The 26402-nt window shown below is 48.5% G+C and overlaps 1 protein-coding gene across 12 annotated transcripts in view; it reads left to right on the top strand.

The window, feature by feature from the left end:
• WIZ (WIZ zinc finger) overlaps window positions 1-26402 on the top strand; it is a 731163-nt gene that overhangs the window by 489320 nt on the left and 215441 nt on the right. For all 12 annotated transcript variants that reach the window (XM_078681999.1, XM_078681984.1, XM_078682013.1 and 9 more), the window contains one exon: window positions 21055-21228. In XM_078681999.1, the coding sequence (XP_078538125.1) occupies window positions 21055-21228 (174 nt within the window). The remainder of the gene's footprint in view (window positions 1-21054; window positions 21229-26402) is intronic.

The raw sequence follows: 26402 nt of genomic DNA, 5'->3' as shown, positions 1-26402 counted from the left end.
GCTAAGGGGACCCCCCAAAACTAGGAACTATGAAATTGAGCTGCCTGCTATATGCGGATGATGCCATTTTATTAGACTTAACTCCAATTGGACTCCAAATACGACTCACCAAGTTAGGTTATTCAGAAGATTATTTAAGAAAATGCATACATTTCAAAAAGTAACATTGTTTTTTAGATATCGGGGATGCAGAATCAGGAACAAATATGCACTGGTTCCTGATGAATGATAAACTTTCTGTGGTGAAGTTATATCCCTACTTAAGGAGAATTTTCACAAGTACGTGCTCCAGTAGTGATCATATTGACCAATGTGTAGAGGCAAGGCGATCTCTCAGGCTTCCGCAATTAACATACTTTATAAGCATTGCGGAAAAAGACACTTTTTACATGTTTTCAGTACCTTAAATTAAAATACCTCCAGAGTTGTTATGCTTATGAAACAGCAGTGGGATAATTTTGAGAAAGTAGAGCGACGTATTTGGCGCCAAATGTGTAATCTGGATCCCGCAGCACCCATAGTGGCGAGTCGGCTCGAATTCGGGTTACTTTCCTCTTACGTGTTCTCTATGGCTGCGTGCTTAAGATGGAGCAATGCACTATTGATCAGTTTTGAGAACCCTTTACGGGTAGCAATGCATGAAGAATTTTTTGACACCTTGAAGGGATAAAAGGGTTCTGTTGAGGAACTACCAGAAAGCTGTAAATTTGTTTAATTTTAAGATTATATGGGTGCTCTTCCTAAACAAGTTTTGGAAACTAGAATAAAAAAAACTATTTGACTTGTCTTGTTAAAGAGATGCAGCACTGTGCGCAGAGCAGCGCAATAATGACATTATAGTGAGTGGGGAGTAGTGTTTTTAAAAAACCTCAACCATACGTTATATTGAATCTCCAACACGGACTGTGCGGAATAATCCTGTTACTCTGGCTGAATTTACTTCCCTTAACCACACCAGTGCTAAGGCAATTCATCATTGGTGCTGATCTTCTATGAATCCCATTGTTTATGACGAGCTCAGCTCGTCATGAGCACAGGAGCAGTGTACTGCATGACGAGCTGAGCTCGTCATGTGCATGGAAGGGGTTAAGGGTTGTAACGAGCTTGGGAGGGTCTTTCCAGGTAGGTAAGTCTTTACCACTTATGTGGTACTTGTGTACATGACCCAAATCATGTCTTAATTGTTTGTCCCCCTACAACAACCTTTAGAAAGAATGGTCTTAAATATCTACCTTGTAAAGTACGATATGGTCACAGCTGAGGAGGCCCACAACTTTCTTATGCCCTCCCCCGAACCAGTCTTTGAATTTATTTAGCTTTTTAAAATAATTTTTACATCTATTCTAGAGAAGTAACCGGCTGCCCCGTTTAGCCGTAGTAGGCTAATAGGTTCCATTTAGACCTAAAGTTAATTAATTTTATAAGTAGTACATCTGGGTAGCTTTTATCAGAAGGTTAAATTGTTAGTGTTATTGCTAAAATATGTTGGTTATTAACTACGTTATGGTCTCATTTTAAAAGGGTATTTTGATATTGGTGCTATAGTTGCGTGCCTGCCTCCTTGTATGCTGCCACGCATACCATCATGCACAATTGAATATCCAAGATTTTAATATTTGAGCACTTGCACTTTTTTGTTAACCTTTATGCTGCTAGTTGCGTACTGTACACCGAATTGTAGAATTTTTTTAACTCCTGCATTTTAATCCTTAATCCGTGATGATCGAAAAATTTCCTAGCTATCGTAACAGAAAGTTTCAATTCTATTAAGGACTCGGAGGCGAGAATTATGCTATTCTTTCTTCACGTTATTGAATAGCAGCAATTTAAAGTGATCAGTAAAATAACTACTATTCCCATGGAACATTGGCAATGACACACATTTTAACAGTAGTGTCCATGTACAGAGTGTCCAAGTGTCTCCACCAATCATGGGGCTCCAGTCACTTCATAGTCCTCTGTTACTCTCCATTCCCCTTCTTTCGTCGCTCGAGAACAGCCAGCGTGGACGCTTCATGAATCCTGCTTTTTGTTATTTGCTGCTGAAAGCAAGCAACATAGTTTAGGTGACAGCCATGGCTAAGGATTAGCCCTGTAGAGGAAAAGTCACAAAAAATAGCTTTCAGTGAAAACATGCGCAATCAAGGCAAGGCAAAGTGGACTAAAGCATTTACTTACCCCAGTACTAGTGTGGGAAGTTACAAAGAAGTTGTACCTTTGGTGGGATAATCCTTGCCTCCGAATCCTTAATAGAATTGAAATTTTCCCTTAGGATAGCTAGGGCACTTTTCATTCTGTCAGGACCGGAGGCGAGGATTATGCTATTTTAAAGCTTACTCATCACCAAGTGAGCCATTTCAAGCACCGGTTTGAAGTAAAACCATTTGAAGGTAGAGTCTGAACACCAGTCTGCTTCATTCAGAATGTCTTAGCGGCGAGCTCCCAGGGTAAAGGCTTTGGGGCCATCGTCCTTCTGGTAGAATGTGTGCCGAAGGCACGTAAATCAATGCCGGCTTCCTGCATCACCCAGCTCACCCAATGGGTTATAGTGGGGGAAGAGACAGCTTTGTGGCTTCTTGATGGCAATAAGCAGCTGGCGCTCCCCTGAAGGACGAAACTCCTCCGACATCTCATAGGCTTTGAGGCAGGACACCACACACAGCTTTGGGGAATCCGGAAAGGCAGGATATTAAATGGTCTTGGAGCCAGTTTTAGTGCGCCTACGGATCGCCCTAGGGGAGAAGATCGTACTGGAGACGTCCAGGACCCTGACGTCTGAATCCCGCCTGCAGGAGATCAAGCTAAGGAGCATGGGCAACTCCGCTGAGAGCTCCTTCCTCGACAGATTCAAGACCTGATTAACGTCCCAAAGGGCCAAATACCTGGGTTCCAGAGGTAAAGAGGCGTATGCCCCTGAGAAGGTGACAGATCAGTGGGTGTTCTCCCACCTGGGACCCGTCCACCATGGTGTGGTCAGCTGAAATAGCAGAACGGATGGTATTAATGGTTCTGTAAGCCAGGCCTTCCTCCACTAATGTGGCCAGAAAATTCAGGATAGAGGTCACATCCATTGCCACGGGATTGAGACCCCGACGCACACACAGATATCCCCTTCTCCAAGTGGTGAGATAATGTTTGACGGTACTGTCGGCCCAGGCCTTGGACATGAACTTCTCAGCCGCTTCAGAAAGGCCCAAGACCATCCATCATCCCCTGTAATCCGCCACGCCATCAGGGCTAGAGACCCTTCACGATGAGGTGGGGATCCTTGTCTGGATTGAGGAGGAGAGCTGGAAAGCGGGGGAGAGGGATTGGAGAATCCCAAGAAAGTTCTAGAAGATCTGGAAACCAAACTTGCGACCTCCAAATAGAGGTTATCACCACGCTCGCTCCCTGGCATCGAACCTGGGCCGAAGCCCTCGTTATCATAGCGAATGGGGGAAAGGCGTAACCTGCTTATCGCCAGTCCTGAAGGAACGCCAGGGGATCTGGTCTCCAGCTGAAGTATCGGGGTAGTTGGTGGTCCAGGCGGGAAGCAAAGAGGTCCACTGAAAAAGGAACCCCGTATGCGTTGGAGATCTGCAAGCACTCCTGCTTGTAGCTTCCACAGACTCGCGTTGTGAAAATGGTGAGATTGAAAGTCCACCACTTGATTGTCCTAGTACTCCGCCGTGACGGAGATCTGTTGGTCTAGGCCAGGGGTACTTTTTTGTCTATCACAGAGTGGCCGCTGTTCTGATTTCTTGTTGACCCTGCCTGTTTCCCATCGTATACATGCCCTGATGAAGGTGCGGCCGTAGATCGTTCCTAGCACTGAAACGCGCGTTGGCGTGGTTACGTTCTGCCCTGCTATTACCATCGTTTCTTTCCCCAGCTAATCACGGAGTGGATTTCGCAGGACAACTTCAGTGTATTAGTGTACGATGTGCACTGAAGTACTTCAGAGTGTATGAAGAGAATATGAATGCTGGAATGTGTGATGATAGTTTAGTAGAATGTGTCTGTGATGAAGAATGAAAAATGAATGGGAGACCTGGGGCGTATTATTTAATTCTATGTGATTGAATTCCTGTTATTTATGTATAATTATGCTTTTGTTTACCATTTGAGAAACATATATAAAAATAAAATGATATATTTTTGCATCTTGTGTCCGAATCACAGTGAGTGGCCCTGATTGATAGTGAGCTCAAAGTTGTGTTTATTGAACAATATTTCTGGATTCTGTAAGAGCCGTTAATTCAAATACATAGGGCAGACTTATCTTCTCTGATCTTTGGTACTCATAGTACGGCCCGCCTTCCTTGGCGGCCCGTGGATCTTGCTGACACACCAACCTGGGCTTAAAAAAATAATGTATTAGTGTTAGAAAACACCGCCGCAGCAGCGCTTGACTGAGAGGACTAAGACTGATAATCACTTCTCTCCCGGCCCCCACAGAGCAGAGTGGAGATGCAGGGGCGCTAAGAAGTGAAATACAACAAAACCTCTGCTCTGTGGGGCCGTGTGAGCGGTGATTGTCAGAGTGGAGATGCTGGGGCGCTACAACAAAGCCTCAAAAACATGTAAATGGTCTTTTAAAGACCTGCAAAGTACTTTGGTGCGGCTGTCTTTGTCTGCGCGCTGAGGAAGGTGTCTCAGCCCGGGCTGAAGGCTGACACAGACAGACAGACACACAGTGAGATGACAGAGGGAGGGCAGGAAGGAGAGAGAGAGGGCAGGAGGGAGAGAGAGATCGAGAGAGAAGGCAGGAGGGAGAGAGATTGAGAGAGAGGGCTGTAGGGAGAGGGAGGGCGGGAGAGGGAGGGCAGGAGGGAGAGAGATGGAGATGGAGAGGGAGGGCAGGAGGGAGAGAGATGGAGATGGAGAGGGAGGGCAGGAGGTAGAGGAGGGCAGAAGGGAGAGATGGAGAGGGAGGGCAGGAGGGAGAGAGAGGGCATTAGAGAGAGATGGAGAGAGGGCAGGAGGGAGAGGGAGAGAAGGAGGGCGGGAGGGAGGGAGAGGGGAGAGGGAGGGCAGGAGAGAGATGGAGAGGGAGAGTTCGAGAGGGAGGGCAGGAGGGAGAGAGAGGGGGGCAGGAGGGAGAGAGAGGGGGGCAGGAGGGAGAGAGGGGGCAGGAGGGAGAGAGAGAGGGGGCAGGAGGGAGAGAGAGAGGGGGCAGGAGGGAGAGGGTAGGAGGGAGGGCAGGAGAGAGAGATGTAGAGGGAGGGCAGCAGGGAGAGGAAGGGCAGGAGGCAGAGAGATGGAGAGGGAGGGCGGGAGATGGAGATGGAAAGGGAGGGCAAGAGGGAGGGCAGGAGGCAGGAGGGAGAGAGGGGGCAGGAGGGAGAGAGGGGGCAGGAGGGAGAGAGAGGGGGCAGGAGGGAGAGAGAGGGGGCAGGAGGGAGAGAGAGGGGGCAGGAGGGAGAGAGAGGGGACAGGAGGGAGAGAGAGACGGAGAGGGAGGGCAGGAGGGAGAGAGATGTATGTATGCTGGGTCTGGTAGCTCAGTGGATGAAGGCATCTGCTGCAGGGACCTGTGTGCAACCTCATGGTCTCAAGGTTTTGTTTTGCTTTAGCCCCGCCCCCTCCTACCCCGCCCCCACCAGTGCGGCCCTCGGCCACAAACTACACTGTAAATTTGGCCCCCGAGAGAATGTTTGCGAGTACCCATGGTCTAGGCAATACTTTCCAGAAGTTCGCTGCCAGGTCAGAGGGGGCTTTCGACCTCGTGCAACCCGGGACCGCCGAAAAGGTGTCCATCCGGGGGAGGACACAGGACCAGATCGAATCCTTGGTCCAGCATTGGATCGCGAACGAACCCGATAAGAGCTCTAGACATTTGATATGTAACCGTTGTTCTAGTGGCAACCACGCACCTCCTGTGGTGAACTCTCCACATCGGGCCCCCACCCTGATCTGCTGGCGTCTGATTCAATAGCGATATCTGGCGCGGAATCAAAAAGAGCTCTCCCGTTCCAAGCCTCCATATTGATGAGCCACCACTGGAGCTCTTCCCTGGCTTCTACGGTGAGGGGCACCTTCTGCAAGTATGAGAGGCCTCTGCGTAGGTGCAATGCTTTGAGGTGTTGGAGGCGCAGTAGTGCAGTGGTCCCCGAAAAATGGCCTGGATCGATGCAGAGAGGAGACCGACTATCTGGGCCAGCTACCAGAGGGGGAGATCTGGGTTTTAGTGAAAACTCTCAGAATTTCGTGATGGATCTTTATTTTCTGGGACATGAGGCTGAGAGCAGACTCTACGGAGTTGATCAAGAAACCCCAAAAAACAATCTTCTGGGCAGGAACCAGGGAGGATTTGGTCTCGTTGACCACAAACCCCAAGCTCTGAAGGAGGTAGACCGCGGTCTGAAGTTGGCACAAAAGTATTCTGGGGCATTGGGCCATCAGTAGGATGTCGTCCAGATACACGATGAGCCTCATTCCTGACGCCTGCAGGCGTTCTATGACCGGCCGGAGGGCCTTGGTGAAGCATCAAGGCGCCGAGGAGAGGCCGAACGGGAGAGTGGTGATCTCATACGTTCTGTTCCTCCAGAAAAACAGTAGAAACCTCCGATGCGGAGGGGAAATTGGAATCACAAGGTAGGCGTCCTTGAGGTCCAGGCGTGCCATATCTAGTCGTGAAGACTGAGGATGTCAAGAAGGAGGTGAATCCTCTCCATCTTGAAGTGGCGGTAGATCATCCACTTGTTGAATTCTCAGAGGTTGATAACCGGCTGCAGACCCCCTTCCGTCTTGTCCACCAGAAAGAGGTTGCAGATAACCTCTGGGTTGAGGCAGAATTTCTGCGATCGCCCCATTGTCCTGGTCGACTAAGGCGGCATCTGTCGATGAGAAGCAGAGAGGGTGCGGAGGCACGGGTTGTGATGTCTCCCCGTGAAAGTGTGTGAAACCCTTGTATGGTCTGGAGGACCCAGGCGTCCCCAGTGATGAAAGCCCAAGCCTGGAAAAAATGTGCCAGACGGCCCCCCACTTGAAGAAGGATGAACACTCCCCTCTCTGCTTGCCATGTCTTCCTCTGGTTGGTTAGTAATTCCCAAATCTGGCGGGTCTTGATAATGCCCTTGGTTGGAGCCTTGTCCCCTGTGTTGGTTAGGGCGGCCGGACGAGCGCCCCCTTCCTCGCCTGGTCCCACGGAAAACCAGAGGGTGAACCACTTTTTTAATGGAGGACTGAGCCTTGTCCAGGGACATGATGGTGTTAACAAACCACCCCAGCTCCTTAATAAAGGCCGCCCTGAGCGACCGGGCCTGCCTCTGATTCGGCCAGGTCTCCCAGCTTGGGGTTACCTTGATGAGCAGGGACCTGGGCAGCTCAGTCGACAGGGCGCAGTTGGCATATCCTGAGGAATTCGCCTCCTCCGCCATATTGAGGATCTTTGTAAGTGGTCCCAAAGTGTCTAGGAGCTTATCTTGGCAAGCTCGCCAAGACCTGTTGATCCCCTTTTTTGGGTCTTTCACAAATTTCTGCAGGAACGCGGCCATGCAGGGGCTGATATCAGGAGTAGAGTCCACTTTGCCCTCCAAAGATGGTCGGAGGCAGTTGCGGGCATTGGGCTCTAGCGGCCGGAGGATCCGGCTCGTGACATATTGGGCAACTTTGTCCGAGGTGGCCCAGTCTAAAGACCTCGGGTGGAGAATGTCGTCTGGGTTGAGCATATCTGCACAAAGACCCTGGTCATCTGCAGAGGGTGTGGGGAGCGCCATGGGCGAGATGGACTGGCATCATTGTTGGCATCCCCCAGGTCGGTGAGGTGCACTGGTGAGGCAGTATTGGCCAGAAACGCCTGCTTTAGGTGGTCAAACGCGTCTGTGTCTATGCCTGTGTCTCGGGCGCGTTAGGCCGGTGGAGGTTGGTGGTCAGCGTGAGATTCACTTGGTGGGATGGTGGCCGGGGTGGTATGTGCAGCCTTAGCCAGCTTCTTGCAGGCTTGCGTGATTTGGCGGGACAGGCGATCATCAAGCGGGGCCATGGCTTAGGTGACCGACATGTGAATGGATGAGTCTACTGCAGCGTAGAAATCGTCGTCGCACCGCAGCGAGGGGGATCTCCTCCCACTCGTCGTCCTGGTAGGTATCCATAACGCTGGAGGGAATTAGGCTTACACCAGGTAAGTGGGTCATTTAGGTGATGGGAGGCGTCAAGTTATGGGGAGGCTGGATGTCAGCCTCTTATTTATTTATTTTAAGAGTTTTATATAGCGCTGGCTAGACCCGGAGGTATCGGAGCGCTTTACATGAGGTTCCACAAAATTACATCAGTTACAATTTACATCAGTTGCTAGACAAACATTACGTGAGCATGGAAGACGAGATAAGTGAAAGTGAAGAGGGGAAGGGTAAAGGAGTAGGAGGGAGATAAGGCTGAGAGACGAAGGAAAGACTGACCAAAGTCCAGCTGGTATACAAAGAACGGTAGTGGTGTTTCCAAAACAAATTCTAGAAAAAACCGCACATACACTGTTATCGGTAAGGTAGATTCAGTACTGGATAGTAAATGGAATCTCTACACACGTTAGAGACAGAGTGCTACATAGACCAGTGTCCCCCACTACCAAGAGGAACAATACCCGTTAAATCAAAAGATTCCCGAGTGTATACATGGACAAGAAAAAAGGTCAAGAGAGCACAATCCTACGATACAACCGTATGTACAACTGATATGGTATACAGTTAGAGTAACATGTAACTTCAAATAATGTCAATAGCTTCTCTTATGTTATAGGACAAAAAGATAAATAGAGTTCAAATTTCGTGTCATCATTTTCTTTATTTATTCTTGAAACAACTTCCGATTCATAAAACAGCCGACACGTGTTTCGTCTGTACTGTGGATAAGTACAAAGACTTTTTCAAGGCTCAATATAAAGAATACTCAAACACATGTGATGTCAATTCATCTGTAATGTGTAGTAGATTGAAAGCTCCAGTAGTAATCATAAACCCCCAACTGAAACACTCGAATAGAAGGAATGTGGGTTGTGCAGCAAAATGGATAACAGTATAGAGATGTTTACCGTGGGCATCTAGGGCATGTAAAACATGGGTATATCCATATAAAGTCAACATTTACAATATCACCGTAATTGAAAGAATGAATCCAAAATAGTAGAATCAGTACTTAGTCACATTATATATCGCAGATGGACGATAGAATAATATAAGAATCAATGAAAGATTGCCGCACACATGCTGCGAATTGCAACAAACCGAGCTGAAAGAGGTTGCACCAAACACCGGGGTAATAATATGTCCCAGCGTTGTATTTGAATCACCGGCGTGCTATACGGTCACTTGTAGGTTGCCATGCACGTATTTGATCATCGGGCACCACTTGGTAATGGCGTTCTATAAGCGGTTGTATCGTAGGATTGTGCTCTCTTGACCTTTTTTCTTGTCAAAGTCCAGCTGGGTAGGTGACGGTCAAGGGGGAAGTCCCAAAACCCATCTGCTCTATAGCAATCAGGTAGCTCCACCGGGCATTGGCCAATTAACTAGGACTCAATGGGAAAACATTTAAAGAACATAGAGGACGAAATAAATGGAGGGTGGGTGGGGGTAATGGGGTAGGGTAAAGGAGTAGGAGGGAGCATATGACAAGGCTCCCGTTTAACTGGGAGCAGCTCTGGTACTAGTAATTAGTGGGCAGCCTGCCTTATCAGGGTCCCAGCAAGTCAAATAGGGCCTGCAGTACTGAATTGCTTGCGATCATTAAAAGAAGGCCTATTTTACAGAATCCCGGTGCAAATCACACAAAACGCCTGCCTTATGGCAGTAATACCGACCCGTGCTGAGCGGGCGCATGCAAGGGTGTTAGCTGTTGAAAGGGGAGAGGAGTTAGCCTAACGCCTAGGGCGCTCGACCTCGGACCTGGGGATCTGGGTTAGAGTCTCGGTAACGACGCCAAAAACCTCCTGTGATTCTGGGCAAATCACTTAATCTCCCCGTGCCTAAAAATGAAAGTGTGTGTCCTCATGTAAAAACGTAACTTGTGCTATGTTAAGCGCTCTGATACCTGATTCGGTTCGGGTCTAGTTCGCGCTATATAAAAGTCTACAAAAAAAAAAAAAAACCCTGCCTAATGGCAGCACTGACAGACCCTGACGGGTGTAGAGAGGCAGCCGACCAGGCTCTCCACAGTGCTGCAGCTTGGATTGAGGAATGCTCTGAAACCGGAGCACCCATGTCGCGGGTTGAGGGCGTGCACAGGTGCCCTCTAGCGGTCGAAGGAGTGGACCGCGAGCTAGGCACCGGATTTCACGGCAGCGAGGGAGCTCAGGCGCTCCCACGGCCAGAGTCTGGTCAACCCGAGTAGCGGGTGGTTCGAGAGGTTCCCTGAGGGAAGAAATGCCCGAGAACCACGACCAAGCACAATTGGATGCACAAGCCGTGCCGGATGCGCATCAACGGTGAAAAATTCGCTGTCCGTGCTCGGATATGACAGAACGTAAAGTCTGCGCGTAAGCAACAACGAGTATTGCCAAGAATTCAAACATATGAAGTAATCAAAGCATATGGAAAATACAATTGTTATCAAGGAAAATACACAAATTAATCTTGAACTAATGAACGTTTTAAAATTGACAAGAGAAGGCAAAGAACGCACACTTATCTGACTGCGAGCAGCGAAGAAAGAGGGTGGGAAGGGATAGTAACAGAGGACTATGAAGTGACTGGAGCCCCATGATTGGTGGAGACACTTGGACACTCTCTTGTTAAAATTTGTGTTATTCCCAATGTTCCATGGGAATGGTAGTTTTTACTGATCACTTTAAATTCTTGTTATTCAATAAAGTGAAGAAAGAATAGTATAATCCTCGCCTCTGGTACTGACATAGAATTAATCGTATTATTACAAACCCATTTTTTTTTAGCAATCCTTGTCAAAGCACAGTTGAAGTAGTCGAAGGATCTAATGGTTTAAAATCCTTTGTCCAGCCACTGCAATCATTGCATTTGAAAGATTGATTTTGTGCTTACATTGTTCTTCCTTGCAATTGAGTATTTTTTAAATTATTTTATGAAAACAGAAAAGTTAGTTGAGTTGATAATATGGATACATGTTTTTATGTGGAACTCTTCGGAGTTCCAAATCATAATAAATAAATTGAATTGAAAAGTACTTTTTTCAAAAAGAGCATTAATTGCGCAAGCAAGTTTTTTTTGTAATTCAGAACAAAGATTTAAATGGGAGAAAACGAATCAGAACACGTTGCTTGGTGATGTGCAAATTACAAATATTTGCAGAAATTCTATTTCCAAGCATTGTTGGTACATTGTTGTATAGTTTTATCAGTAAAACCATATGTCAGTGAGACGTTTTGTGGCCATTTCATTGGAAAATCTGATTGCAAATGTGTGCGCTACCACTTCATGCTTTAGTTTTGTATACATTAAAATTGGTAGGTTTTTAAACATATGAGAAACATTCCTGTCCCGTCCCTATGACAATGCTGTTAATGAACTAAGAGGCAAGTCAGGGGTCATGTGCATCCTATATGTGGCTAGATTTGTATTCTGTACGGTGCAAACGTTTAGTCTACTAAATCAAACAAGTTTTTTGTACAGCCAAAAGAGTTTTTCCTACAACAGACATACTGAACTCGCATATTAAAAGGTGCTCTCATATGTGATAATGAAGAAAATGGTGGCTCAGTGAATTAAAGTATTTACCCAGGATCACATAATTTGATACCAGTTTATGGTTCAAGAGCACTAGAGTAGATTTAAGTCGCTAGACCTACAAGTTGTGGAACATTTTCATTATTTTTTTAGGCCTGTCTCTTTGCCACCACCAATCCCACCCAGAGAAAGTTGTTTTTTTTTAAATCCGTCACCTTCAATAGCGTGTGATGTGTAGCAATGTGAATTTGGTGTTGGTAGGTAGTAACCATGCCCGGACCCTGCCCAAACAGGCCAGAATTGCTGTCCAGAAAATTGTGAGGCACTTGCAGTTTCAAACCCTGTGGAGGAAGTGCATTGCAAGCCCATTCGCCATAGCTTGGACAAGTAAAGTAGGCTATGTATAGATATTTAAATTCTGTGAGGTAAAATTGGGCAGCTATAGCTGCATCCGGGGATGTGGGGGGCTTTTGCCAGTTGCCATCCGCTTGAGGACCCTCGTCCATGAGGCTGTCGGGGGAAGGCATCTGAAATGTGTATAACCAATAATTTATATATTGTGGACAATTTGTCGGATTGGGGTTTGAGTTCCTAGATCTCGCTAAGTGGCTGAACTTCAGGAATCCTGTATGTTTGAAGTGTAGCATGTCTGATTTGCATGTAGGGATAGAATTGAGATTTTTGCACCTTTTGCTCCATTTGTAGCCTCAAAGACTTAATAGTCGTACCCACGAGTGTAGGGATTCCGTTGAGGTCTCACTCTAAATCCTTCCAGAGCTGACACCTGTGCGTTCTGGAGTCCAGTCCAAAGCAGTGTCCACCCGTAAGGCACTTTCTCCATATCGTTCCAGATATGGTGATTACCCGGGTCGGGGGGCGTCATGGTGGCAGAGCCTCCATAGAGGTAATGCGAGATGGGGATCCCATGCCAGTCCCATCTTTCTTAAGACGTAGGCTGGGTGGTCCTTGTGCCACCATTTGTTGAGTACTACCAGGTTTGCAGTCTTGTAATAGGAAAGGATATCTGGTGTAGCCAGGTCCCCTTCAAAGGTAGGCTTGTGGCACTTCAGCAGTGCAATTCTGTGCTGCCGGCAGTTCTAGAGGATGCATCACTGTGTTTCGTTAAGGCGTGTAAAGAGAAACTCGTGGGTGTGGAAGATGGGTAGTTTTGTAACTGGGGTGGTAATCTGGGGGAGCGTGACCTTGTAGATGGCAGACATGCCCACAAGCGAAAGTGGGAGTGTAGACCAAAAGTCAAAATCCGTATGCAGTCTGACAATGCATGGTTGTAGGTTCTCTTCCCATGCCCAGCTGTTTAATGATATACACCCTAGGTATCAGAAGCAGACTGTGTGCACTCTGAGGACTGGTGCCCAAGACTACAATTTTCTGGCTCCTAATTTGGTATAGAGTGGATTTGGTAATTTTGATGTGTAAACTGGCGGATTTGCCCAAGATCTGCTTGATCCAAATGTGCATGTGGGCCGGACATGGATAGGTCACAGGAAGATTAGTGCATCATCAGCGTACAAGACCATATCGTCTAATGATCCCAGACACCACTGTAAGTCCCGCAGTGCATCGACCTGTATCCACTTCGCAAGAGGTTCAATCGCCAGCACTGAGTAGAGGGGAGAGCGGACACCCTTGTTGCATGCCCAGGCGTATGGGAAATGCCTGAGAGAGCGAGCCTCCAATAGGGACTCTGGCCAGGAGGTCGTTATAGAGGAGTTTGACCGAGCTGATGAATTTTGGTCTAAAGTTAATTTTGGGAGAGATGGGCAAAGAGAGAGGATCATTTCACAGAGTCGGACTCCTTTCTAAAATCAACTAGGAGTAGCGCTTTCTCTCCAAGTATCCAGTCTGCCATGGCATTTTGTACCCCTCAAAGTTATCATGTAGCTCAACCAGACATGAAGCCTGATTTGGTCTGAGTGGACCAGCAAACCCACGACCTTTGGTGAGAAACTTTGCCCAATAAGGAGTTGGGTCGATAGGAAGATCAATGTGTCGAGTGCTGCCTCGGTTTGGGGGATCACCACAAAGTCTGCAGGCGTATGGCAATGGGGGGAGGAGGGAACGGCAGGTGGTCTTCTTTAGGCGCCTCTTGGAACGTATCTATCACTCAGCTGGGTCCACTACTCTTTAGAAATTCTGCAGGGAACCCTTATGGACCCAGGGTTTCCTCGCCTGGATTTCATCCAGGGATTCCCCAAGTGCACACCAGGTTAGCCTCTCCTCAAGGAATTTCTCTCTTCAAGTGTTAGGCATGTGGTTTGCAGATCGTGGATAAAGGACATCATATCTGAGTCAGAGGCCCCTTTCATGTTAGAGTAGAGCTTATTAAAATATGATGCGAGCCCTTTTGTTATCTGGGGTGCATTGATGTCCGTCCACCCCACCCCCTTCCGTTACCCACCAGCCTGCTGGCAATTGGTATGTCATCCCAGGTGAGTAAAGGCAGTTGAAGGTTTTGCTAGATCTGTTCCTCCAGTGATAGATTCAGCTTTGTATCTCCCGCCTCAACTCGTCTGATTGAAGGTTGAGTATGTGATGTTTCTCAGGAGGTACTCCTCCGGAGCCTCTGCGTATCTCCATTCTAGTTCCAGCAGATGAGCTTCCCAATCTCCTTTCTGTTGCGTAACTTAGTCCTAGTTTGGTAACTTATGATGACCCCTCTGTGTGGCCTTGAATGCCTAGTGCATGGTGACCCTGTAAGTTAACGGTACCTGTATTGTGTTATATTTCAAGCTATTTCTCCCCGAAAGTGCTTCCTTCCACCATGGGACTTTGAGCAGCCACGAATGGAATCTTCACCCCACGCCTGTCTGCCATGGGCCCACCGCACTGTAAGCTCAACTGGGGAGTGGTCAGAGAGGCCCCAGGCAAGTATTTTCCCGTCTAACAGCTGTGGGACCTCCGAAAAAGGGAGGATAAAGTAATCCAGAGGGAGAAAACTCAAAAGCTCCCGAGCAGTAAGTGTAGCCCTGCATGCCAGGGTGGCAGAAGTTCCATTCATCTGTCAATGCCATATTGTAGGAAAGTGCCCCTTTTTGAATGGTTACCTCCTAACGTTTTGCCAGATACCCAATGCCAACTGACTGAGTGTGTGCTAGGATCCTGCTAACCAGGCTCCAGCACCAGTGTTCTTTCCCAAAACTGTACCTTGTATGCAAAATTGCCATAACTCTGGGCCACATGCAAGTCCCTTGAAAAAGGTACCCCGGGTACCAAGTGCCTTGTGACCAGAGAGCCTCTGGGGGCTACAGTATGTATTGTTCCACCCTCAGAGACCCTCGCCATAACACCCTCACCCTCTCATGGCACGCTGCCTGTTATTTTGCACACCAAACTGAAGAGTTGACATGGCACAGTCCGTGTGTCCCATGCCTACCAAAACTGCATGAGGCATGGGTAATTCGCCACTCTAGCAGGCCTTTCAGCCCTAAAGGCAGGGTGCACCATAACAAGGTGAGGGCATAGCTGCACGAGCAATATACACTTTCAGTGCCTGTGCCATTCACAGACACTAAGTGCAGTGAAGCCATTTTGAGCATATGGCCTGGGAGTTTGTCACCACAAGCGCCACAGCTCTATGATGGCTTTATTAAAATCTGGGAAGTTTGGTATCAAACTTTCCAGCACATTAAACCCACACTGATACCAGTAAGTATGGGATTTAATGAAAAATGCACTCTGAGGACATCTTAGAGATTTCCCTGAAAAACGACCAACCCTGGTGTAGTTCCTGACTGGCTCCCAGCCATCTGGCTCCACCGAATAGGTTTCTAGACCCTTGGGCAGAGAGCCTCCGCACTCTGGGTCTAGAAACAAAGCACATCCTGGGCATAGGTATCATGCCTCCTCCCCCAGAATGATTCAAGTGCTACTGATCACTTGACCGTACCTGCACAGCATTTTGCAAACGCTAGTTTGCTCAATCTACACCCACAAATTTCTAAAGATTCTAATATGTTACACGATTTTAATGCATCGTAGATTACTTTAAAATATATCAAACAAAGAAAATCAGTTGTGTACATGAAACTAATGTTGAAATGGTGTGTACAATTGATTTCAAACAATAAGTACATATATTCAGAATACAACTAAAAATTCAAAAATGTCTTTGTTGTTTGCCCCAATGCATTTCGGGATGCGTGATCCCTTCTTCAGAGGAACGGTAGAAATAAAAAACATAAACATTTCTTTTTTTGAAGCACAACAATAGTGGAAGAAGTCACATCAAACTCTATATCAAAGAAATTTGATAGAGAACCTTAAACAGTACCTGCATGTCATGTATTACACCTCCACCAAGAATACACATGCAACACCCTGTGCATAAGTGAAAAACCTATTGGTTCAAAAGAAACCACTTACCAACATGTATTTCATAAATGAGCAATCCGCAAAGCATTGGGACAGACATTTTTCCAATGAGGAACCCCAGGAAAGAGACCCGTTGGTTTCAACTTGGATGCCCCTGTAACGCCTCTAATCTAGTATTATGGGGCACGCCTGAACTCTTCATATTCGACGTGACAAGATCAGAAGAGCCGTGCTGCAGAAGAGGATGACAACTGCTTTGGCCAAAGCCCCCTCTGCCTGTCTCCCCCTCGGCCTGTCTCCTCCTCTGAAACCCTGCGAGCTGAACCCAGCGTGCCCTGCAGCCAACAGCCTCCAAGAACCCTGGGGACGTGCCCTGCCTTGCTAAAGAACTCTGGCCTCCCATGGACACCGGTTTTGTCCCAACACCAACCAAAGCCAGGACTCCATGTCCAGGCTGATCTGTGAGTCATCATCACTCTTCACTTGAATCCCATGCCCGAGTTGAGTGCCCAACACCCCAGTGAGGTCCTCCCAGCGATCCTGACCTGTTTTCTAGTGTTTGACAACCTCCCCCGACCTTTTCCTCGTCGCCTGCAGCCTCATCCTGAAGGGTCCCCCCAGCTGCGACCAGAACTGGTGAGAAGAATGTGACATTAAAGGACACCGCTGCCCCTGCAGCCCTCGAGTCCTATGGTGCCAGACTGACTGTGTCCAGAAACCAACTTCATCCCCCAGTCGTTGGTGCCCTTCCTACAGTCTTCTGGCTCCAGCCAGAAGTCCTTTTCCATGACCGACATCCTCCATAGGAAAGCATTGGGCTCCCAATACCACCTGACCATTCTGCACTGGGCCACCCCTGCGCCGATGGTGGTGTGGACATGGTGCCAACCTGGGACCCCCCCACTGCCCATACCTTAACCATAGGATCTTGACTCTCAAGACAGTGGTCTGCCCGTGAACAGCCCCCAACTGATGCACCACCCTAGTGCCGCTGCCCCTGTGTGCCAACCTGAACCGTGGTTCTACCCCCGTTAAAACTCCAATCCTAAAACTGTTTACCTACCTGTAAACTTATTTTTTTAAAGTTCTTTTTATTAAACAAAAGCATCAGCAAGATTCACAATACAGAGGTCACTGTCACATTACGAATAATATAGTGGGGGTTACAAGGATAAATGAATCACAAATGAAAGGTAAGTTTCACGGGGAGGGGGGGGGGGGGTCATCCATCACAGCATGCCTAGGTGGCGTACAAATGTCTCCTCTGTAGCTATTCCAGGGTCCCCACACCAGTGACCATTTTTCGAGGGCGTCCCCTTGCAAGGTATGAAGCTTTTCCCCTGAACATACACCAATCTATAGTTTTCCCATACTTCCAGGGTGGGAGGCTTGTCGGCTCCCCATAGTTGGGCAATGTTTCTTTTCGCTAACATGAAGCCCAACGTGGGCCATTGCGTCTGTGAGGTATTCAGGTCAGTAGGTTCCCATATGTTCAAGAGGCATCTCCTCGCCTCCGATATCAAGGTGACCGCCAACACCTTGCGCATAGTGTTGTGTATTTTGCGCCAGTATGAACTGATGTGTTCGCATTCCCAGATGATGTGTAGAAATTTGCCTGTAAGGTCACACTTCCGCCTACATAGCCCATTATCAGACAGTCTCATGCGTACAAGTCGAGGTACCGTGACATAAACCCTGTGCAATATCTTAAGCTGAACCAGCCTTAGTCGAGCTGGGCTAGTGACCTCTTTTGGGGAAGAAACAGCCTTCTGCCAGTCCTCGTCGTCAAGTTCTATTCCATCTTGCACCCACCTTTCTCTCAGTGTCCCAAAGGGATCAGCTTTGTGATTAATTAGCTTCTTGTAGATCAAGGAGATGGTTTTTTCGGGGAGGTGACCGTCAAGAATTCTATCCTCCAAAGGTGAGGCCTCTGGGGGATCGGCGTCCCCAGGCAGTGCCGCGTGAAGTAAATGCCGGACCTGTACATAGCGGAAATATTCGGTGTTAGTGCGTATTCTGCCTGCATTTCTTCAAATGATTTAATCCTCCCCTTGCCCCAGATAACTTTAATAAAGTCCCACTTATCGAACCCTTTGTCATCCACAGCTTGCCTAACCTCTGAGTCCCAGAGCGGGGTAGCCTTGGTCAATTTATCTCTCCAACCCAGGGAACTCGTAGCATCATGCCAGATACAGAACAGTGTGTTTGGTCGGCCCCGTCAAATCCAATTTCGTCTGTTTTGAGTACAAGGCCCTGCTATACCCACCCCCCGGGAAGAAGCTACTTACCTGTATACTTAACAATTTGTTTTTCTCTATAGGACTGAGTGGTGGTTTTTCTCTGAAAATTCTTTTAAGTGTTGAAACTGTCTTGTACTGCAACAAAGTAACTTGGTGTCTTCAAATGATTTAACCTACTTACTGATGTACTGCAAAGCCTAAACTGTGTTACTAGTTTGTTTTGCCCAAAGGGAGAAAAGTAACTGGAAAGTACTTACTAAAAGTAATTACAAGTAGTCTTTAAGGTGTTCAACCCATTTTCTCTACTGCAAAGTAATTTGTATGCTTCTACTAAACCAATACACACCGTATCAGGAAAAGTATTGTATTGAAAGTATTACTCACCTGCTACTAAGTAACTTTTGGTTCTAGTAATAAAAATAACAACGCTTTTATACAAAGAATTGGTCTGGATCCGTTCTTTGGGTGTGACATTTCTTGCTGGAGTGTGTACAGCAAATGCTTAACACTACCCTCTGATAAGCCTGACTGCTCAAAACACTAATACAAAAGAAAGTAAGGTATTATCTACTTTAGCTTCTGCTATACCTCTGGGGATCCACGGGACTCCGTGCTCACTATACCTTACTTTGGTATACAGAGCAGCTTCCTACACATATCTAGGAAAGTGGACAGGCGTGTCATGCAGGTTGGAGGAGTGGGAGCCTGAACCGTTGACCTATCCAGGACAAGGTCGTTAGCTCTGTTAAGGTCACCATCCAGAACCCATAGTCCTGGAGGAAGTTGCAACAGGACCTCCCCATGTCATCTTAGGAATTATGCAGCAACCTGGGAAGGGGCATATATGCTTAGGAAGGAGAACTGTACGCCATAAAGTTGGCCTGAAACTGCTATGTATCTACCACGCTTAAGTCTCCTGACATGCAAGTGTTGAAAGAGGACGGTAGAACGGAGCAGCCATGAGAGTCCCCCGTTAAGCCAGCATGGAAGACCTGGGCAAATCCTCACTGGGCCAGAAAGGAACATTTATGCCCTGCCAGGTTAGTCTCTTGCTGCAAGAGCACATCAGGGTTAGGGTGTCAAGCTGCTTTAAGAATCACTCCTGCTTCATTTTGTCCAGGAGCCTATTCTAGGTCTGGAGCTGGAGCTGGCCCGATTTACTTAGGGAAGTTCCCAGAGTCATCGGGGGAGGGTTGGGCTTGGGTACTGGTGGGCGTATCTTGTCTTATTTGATGGGCTGTCTGAGCTGTTGAGTGGTGAAAATACATTGAATTGTATGTAAATCCCCCTTCAAATACTTCGAGAACCTAAAGTAACTGTCCCGAATACTAGTAGGGACCACTGCTAACTGGATGTTTGAACCAAACTCATCTATACCATTCAACTCCTGAACATAGTTCCCTTGAAAACCACTGACCATCCATAAAAAGAACAAAAAATATGGATGGATGGGTTTGAATTAAAATGAAGCTCTCTAATCTGTGAGAAAAAAATTCTTCTAAACCGGAGGATAAAAGCCATTAAAATACAAAGATCGTCTTAGATGTCCCCGTGCTGGAAATTGAGGGTGAACTGGTGAAGGGAATGAGTATTTCCAGTTGCGTTTCTTTAAATGGCCCTGAGGCTTGAAGGTTAGTAGTACTTGGACAGAAGAAACTATATTGAGGAGAGACATAAAGCCCAGTGTGGGTGGCCACTAATGTGTAAAAGATCTAGCACCCAAAATGTAATGTTTTATTCCCCATCAAAAACGTGACACTGCGAATCTCACAAATGGCAATTCTCTCCTCCTCTGTTCTTTTATGCTTGGATAATGGTAAATACAATGCTACTATGGAATTATTGACTAGGTCGCTTTAGGGAGAGCAGTTCCATTTTCTGTAAACACTACCGAAGACAGTTTGTTTTTCCTGTTCACCTTTCTTGATATAGCAGGATAATTTTGTCCAACCACAGGAAACGATTTCTCACTAATGAGAATTTGGGAGATTCCTCCCAGAGAGACTACAATCCTCGTGTCCACCACCTTGGCATGCCAAGTTTTCTAATGTCGGTATAAAAGGGGGTGGGGTTTTGTAATATCGGCACAGTGTTTGACTGGGTGCTTTGGGTTGGAGATTTCGGCAACAGTGGTGTACACACTCTAATTTACCAAGCCTATTTTGCGTGTTTGTTAGTAGGGATTGAAACATTGAGTAGTAACATGGCCACAGCTGACGTTAAGATTTTTATCAGTAACTCAATTTGTGGTATAATTTGTATAATGTAATGTTTATAGCAAATACCGAATATCGCAGTTCCGTTTTGCTGCTTATGGTAAGACCGCATCTTCTGTGTTCTGTTACCCACAACGAAAGCTGGTGCTAATGCTGTACAAATAAATGAGCAAACCAGTTTGGTCATGTTAGGCATATTGGTCCCTATATTATCTGTACAATCTATTGGTGTTGCCGATCATTAATGTTAACTCATATAGTGGCGTCCCCGGATTTACCACATTGCTGTAAAAGAAAACCAGATTTTGTAGGATTGGAACGAACAAGGAAAGCTTCCAACCGGGTGAAAATAGCTGCTTTTATTTGCTGTCAGATCTGTAGTGTTATTGTTTTGCAATATTCTCCCCATATGTGTTTGTAGGTGATGGGAGCTGTCAATTGGGTAATCGCAGTAAATGAGAACGGGTTTGTTCATCTTAGGTTTTGTAGTTGAAATGAACCTTTCAGTAGTGAATAGTGGTCTATTCCCCGTTTTAGATGTTACGGAAAGTGATACATTTGTGTTCTATTAAACACTAAAGGGAGTAGTTGATAATTGGACTATGCACTTTCTGTATGTTTCTTGATTCTGAGTTTATCTTCTATTAGTTGTGGGTTCCGAAGAAGAGGAAGTGGTAGCCATGGACTTGGACACTCCACCTAGCCAGAAGAAAATGTCCCCTCTTGGGCAACAGCCTCCTTTGGAACAGAATCCAAGCAGAACGGGAAGTAGAATGTCTCCAGATCCTCTTGGCAGCAAGCAAGATTTACAGGACTCCAAATGTAAGTTACTGTGCAGAGTTGGGACTGTGTGCATATATATGTGTATGTATGTATATATATATATATATATATATATATATATATATATATATATATATATATATATATATATATAACCACATTTCGACAGGAAATTGATTTTTAGGTTCCTTGTAACTTTGGTGCCACTTGACAAATTTTTATAAAACCTTTGCAGAAATCCCCGTCCACTGCAGCTGCTTCCTGTAAAGCTTCGGGTGATCTCAAAAATAGTTTCCCCCATGCAGTTTTGCATAGCTTAAATTAAGCAAAACTACAAAATAGCTGAACTGAATTTCACCAAATTTGTCAGAAACTAGATTACACACAGTTTTTAGGTCGAGCATTCGAGACCTCTTGTATATACTTTATACAAGTTTCATGCACTCTCCTGGGCAGGGAACATCGCTTTGCACCTTTCAGGCAGGAGCAAAGGAACAAAAAGCTTCCAACCAGGATGTGTGCTAGCTGGATACTGGCAGGGTCTTGGGCCGCAGCCTCCAGTGTGAAAAATGTTGTTGGATGCCTCAAGTGGGACATCCTATTAAAACCAGCATTAGGCTCGACCTAAAAAATAATAATTTGTAGGCAGCCCCATAAAATAAGGCTGTGGATGCCCCCATATTTATTATTCACTGCTTCCGAGAAGAAGTGCCTCATAATCCCCTTGGTGGTCTAATATAGATATAAATTATTTTGTTTTTGGGGGGTCCGCAGGGTATGCAGCATACCTGGAGAAATATTAAATTTACTCTTTGTGTTTTCTGGGGTCCATCGGTCATGACCCTGGAAAATGTTTATATTTTTAAGCATTTCCGATGCTGGAGCATTTGCTCTTTAGCTTAGGATTTCAAGGATATCTTATGGCTATACCGCCGCAGTGCTAAGGGGGCGGGGCTGAAGAGCGGCGGGCGCATGCTGGTGACGGAACCGCTCCGTCACCAGCGTCGGTTGTGCTGTGCTTATTACGGAGCGGTTCCGTCATGGCCCGCCCCGCTCAATAGAACGCTCAGCGCATGCGCGGAATCCGCGCCGCGCAGGCGTGCCGAGCGGGCCATGACGGAACCGTTCCGTCGTCAGCACAGCGCGACCGAGGCTGATGACGGAGCAGTTCCGTCATCAGCAGGGGAGGGGTTAAGGAGTGTAAAAGAGAGAGACTGAAACCCGTTTGATGTTTTTACTATGAATGCTTTATTTATTGTTTGACTGTCTCTTCTTGACAAAACCAGTAGGCAAGCCTTTTATATATTGACAGGGACTTGAATTAAATAACCGAAGAAATTCACTGAAAAAAGGCTGGTAACAATATAGCTAGGTGACAACGCAACATTTTAAACTAGAAAAAAAAAGAAATTAACTAGTTATAGTTAACTGAAGCAACTAACTCGCACCCTCGCCATGCAATGCTTATACTCCCATATTAAATCACTCGACATCTGTCATCTGAAATGTTGATGATTTCATCTGACGTGATTTCATTTGTGACAACATTGTGTTATAGTTACTATAGGACTAAAGTAATAGTTACTTCAGTTAGTTATAACTTAATTTCAGTTTTTTTAAAGTTTAAAATGTTCTGGTGATGGCCTAAACTGTGACGTTGAAAACGTAGTGGTTTGGTAATGTCCACAAAACCGTGAGACGTTAATGTAGGGCCTTATTACAGATATAGCGGTTATGTCTCGCCTGGGCAGCACTCGCGCTGTCTATGCAAGACATGCTGTATTCAGGATATGGGCTTTAAAAGCTCCGCCTATTTTCAAGGACTTCCCCTGTTACATGTGTTGTTACTCCGAGCTTGTGAGCACTATTTCTTTCTTTAAGTTGGATCACTGTAGAACAGTGCTCGTGGTTTACAGAGCTTTGTTGTAAACGGGGCTGTAAATCTTGCTCTTATCTTGCCCCTATCTTACCCCATTTGTTGTGCATGCAAAGATGGAGGTGTGTTTTTTTCCCTTGTGCTCAGTACCATTGATGCTTCCCCAGTCCTTATTTTAAACTGTTTTAATAGGTCTGCGTAGCTTCGGGCATTCTGCTGCCAATGATTAAAATATGTCTTTACTGGCACTCATCTGTACCCTCTCCATCCCACCCGCCCCATCCCAAGCCAGATGGCCCTCACATCTGAACGCTACATTTCTGTAAACAGAGAACTAATTACACTGCTTTATGTTACTGCTAATACGGGTTATGCACTTTCACAGTTTAGTTATTTCTCCTTCTACAGTGGAAATACATTTATTTGATATCATTCAGAATCTGATATTTCCTTTCAAGCCAATTGATTCTGTAACTCCACACAACACAAATTCACTCTACGCAATTGTACTGGTACAACTGCACTTCACTCTACCCAACCCACGCCACTCTGTGCTTCGCCGCTCTAATCTACCCAATGCCGCTCAACACAACTCCAGTCAGTACAATGTCACTCCACGCGACTTCACTCTGCTTTACTCCACGCAATTCCACTCTGCTTTACTCGACTCAACTTTGCTTTCCACTTCGCTTTTCTCCCCCGCCTCTCCATTCTACTTTACTCCTTTCACTCTTCTCAATGTCACCTTGCTTTACTCCACTCGAAGCCGCTCTGCTGGACTCCGCGCTGCTCTGCTGGACTCCGCGCTGCTCTGCTGGACTCCGCGCTGCTCTGCTGGACTCCGCGCTGCTCTGCTGGACTCCGCGCTGCTCTGCTGGACTCCGCGCTGCTCTGCTGGACTCCGCGCTGCTCTGCTGGACTCCGCGCTGCTCTGCTGGACTCCGCGCTGCTCTGCTGGACTCCGCGCTGCTCTGCTGGACTCCGCGCTGCTCTGCTGGACTCCGCGCTGCTCTGCTGGACTCCGCGCTGCTCTGCTGGACTCCGCGCTGCTCTGCTGGACTCCGCGCTGCTCTGCTGGACTCCGCGCTGCTCTGCTGGACTCCGCGCTGCTCTGCTGGACTCCGCGCTGCTCTGCTGGACTCCGCGCTGCTCTGCTGGACTCCGCGCTGCTCTGCTGGACTCCGCGCTGCTCTGCTGGACTCCGCGCTGCTCTGCTGGACTCCGCGCTGCTCTGCTGGACTCCGCGCTGCTCTGCTGGACTCCGCGCTGCTCTGCTGGACTCCGCGCTGCTCTGCTGGACTCCGCGCTGCTCTGCTGGACTCCGCGCTGCTCTGCTGGACTCCGCGCTGCTCTGCTGGACTCCGCGCTGCTCTGCTGGACTCCGCGCCGCTCCGCTCTGCTGGACTCCGCGCCGCTCCGCTCTGCTGGACTCCGCGCCGCTCCGCTCTGCTGGACTCCGCTCCGCTCCGCTCTGCTGGACTCGGCTCCGCTCTGCTGGACTCGGCTCCGCTCTGCTGGACTCGGCTCCGCTCTGCTGGACTCGGCTCCGCTCTGCTGGACTCGGCTCCGCTCTGCTGGACTCGGCTCCGCTCTGCTGGACTCGGCTCCGCTCTGCTGGACTCGGCTCCGCTCTGCTGGACTCGGCTCCGCTCTGCTGGACTCGGCTCCGCTCTGCTGGACTCGGCTCCGCTCTGCTGGACTCGGCTCCGCTCTGCTGGACTCGGCTCCGCTCTGCTGGACTCGGCTCCGCTCTGCTGGACTCGGCTCCGCTCTGCTGGACTCGGCTCCGCTCTGCTGGACTCGGCTCCGCTCTGCTGGACTCGGCTCCGCTCTGCTGGACTCGGCTCCGCTCTGCTGGACTCGGCTCCGCTCTGCTGGACTCGGCTCCGCTCTGCTGGACTCGGCTCCGCTCTGCTGGACTCGGCTCCGCTCTGCTGGACTCGGCTCCGCTCTGCTGGACTCGGCTCCGCTCTGCTGGACTCGGCTCCGCTCTGCTGGACTCGGCTCCGCTCTGCTGGACTCGGCTCCGCTCTGCTGGACTCCGCTCCGCTCTGCTGGACTCCGCTCCGCTCTGCTGGACTCCGCTCCGCTCTGCTGGACTCGGCGCCGCTCTGCTCTGCTCTGCTGGACTCGGCGCCGCTCTGCTCTGCTCTGCTGGACTCAGCGCCGCTCTGCTCTGCTCTGCTGGACTCCGCGCCGCTCTGCTCTGCTGGACTCCGCGCCGCTCTGCTCTGCTGGACTCCGCGCCGCTCTGCTCTGCTGGACTCCGCGCCGCTCTGCTCTGCTGGACTCCGCGCCGCTCTGCTCTGCTGGACTCCGCGCCGCTCTGCTGGACTCCGCGCCGCTCTGCTCTGCTGGACTCCGCTCTGCGCCCCTCTGCTTCTGCTCTGCGCCCCTCTGCTTCTGCTCTGCGCCCCTCTGCTTCTGCTCTGCGCCCCTCTGCTTCTGCTCTGCGCCCCTCTGCTTCTGCTCTGCGCCCCTCTGCTTCTGCTCTGCGCCCCTCTGCTTCTGCTCTGCGCCCCTCTGCTTCTGCTCCGCGCCCCTCTGCTTCTGCTCCGCGCCCCTCTGCTTCTGCTCCGCGCCCCTTCACTCCGCGCCCCTTCACTCCGCGCCCCTTCACTCCGCGCCCCTTCACTCCGCGCCCCTTCACTCCGCGCCCCTTCACTCCGCGCCCCTTCACTCCGCGCCCCTTCACTCCGCGCCCCTTCACTCCGCGCCCCTTCACTCCGCGCCCCTTCACTCCGCGCCCCTTCACTCCGCGCCCCTTCACTCCGCGCCCCTTCACTCCGCGCCCCTTCACTCCGCGCCCCTTCACTCCGCGCCCCTTCACTCCGCGCCCCTTCACTCCGCGCCCCTTCACTCCGCGCCCCTTCACTCCGCGCCCCTTCACTCCGCGCCCCTTCACTCTACGCCCCTTCACTCTACGCCCCTTCACTCTACGCCCCTTCACTCTACGCCCCTTCACTCTACGCCACTTCACTCTACGCCATTTCACTCTACGCCACTTCACTCTACGCCACTCCACACCATTCTATGCCACTCCACACACCTGCACTCCATGCCACACCACTTCTTGCAGTGCAACTCCACACAACACCATTCCACTCAACCCCTCTCCACTCAACACCACTCTTCACCACAAAGTTTCACTCTGCTCTGCAATACCACTCCAACCAACTGCACTTCACTCAATGCTACACAATTGCACTCCACTTCATTACACTCCACGCCACTGGACGCATCTCCACTCAATACAATGCTATTCTGTGAAGCGCCACTCTACTCTATTCCACTACACGCCACTCCAAGCAGCGCCACTCTATGCCACTCCACAAAA

The sequence above is a fragment of the Lissotriton helveticus genome, chromosome 1_1 (genome assembly GCF_964261635.1).
Source record: "Lissotriton helveticus chromosome 1_1, aLisHel1.1, whole genome shotgun sequence".
Taxonomy (NCBI): Eukaryota; Metazoa; Chordata; class Amphibia; order Caudata; family Salamandridae; genus Lissotriton; species Lissotriton helveticus.
This window is presented reverse-complemented; position numbering and strand designations above follow the sequence as displayed.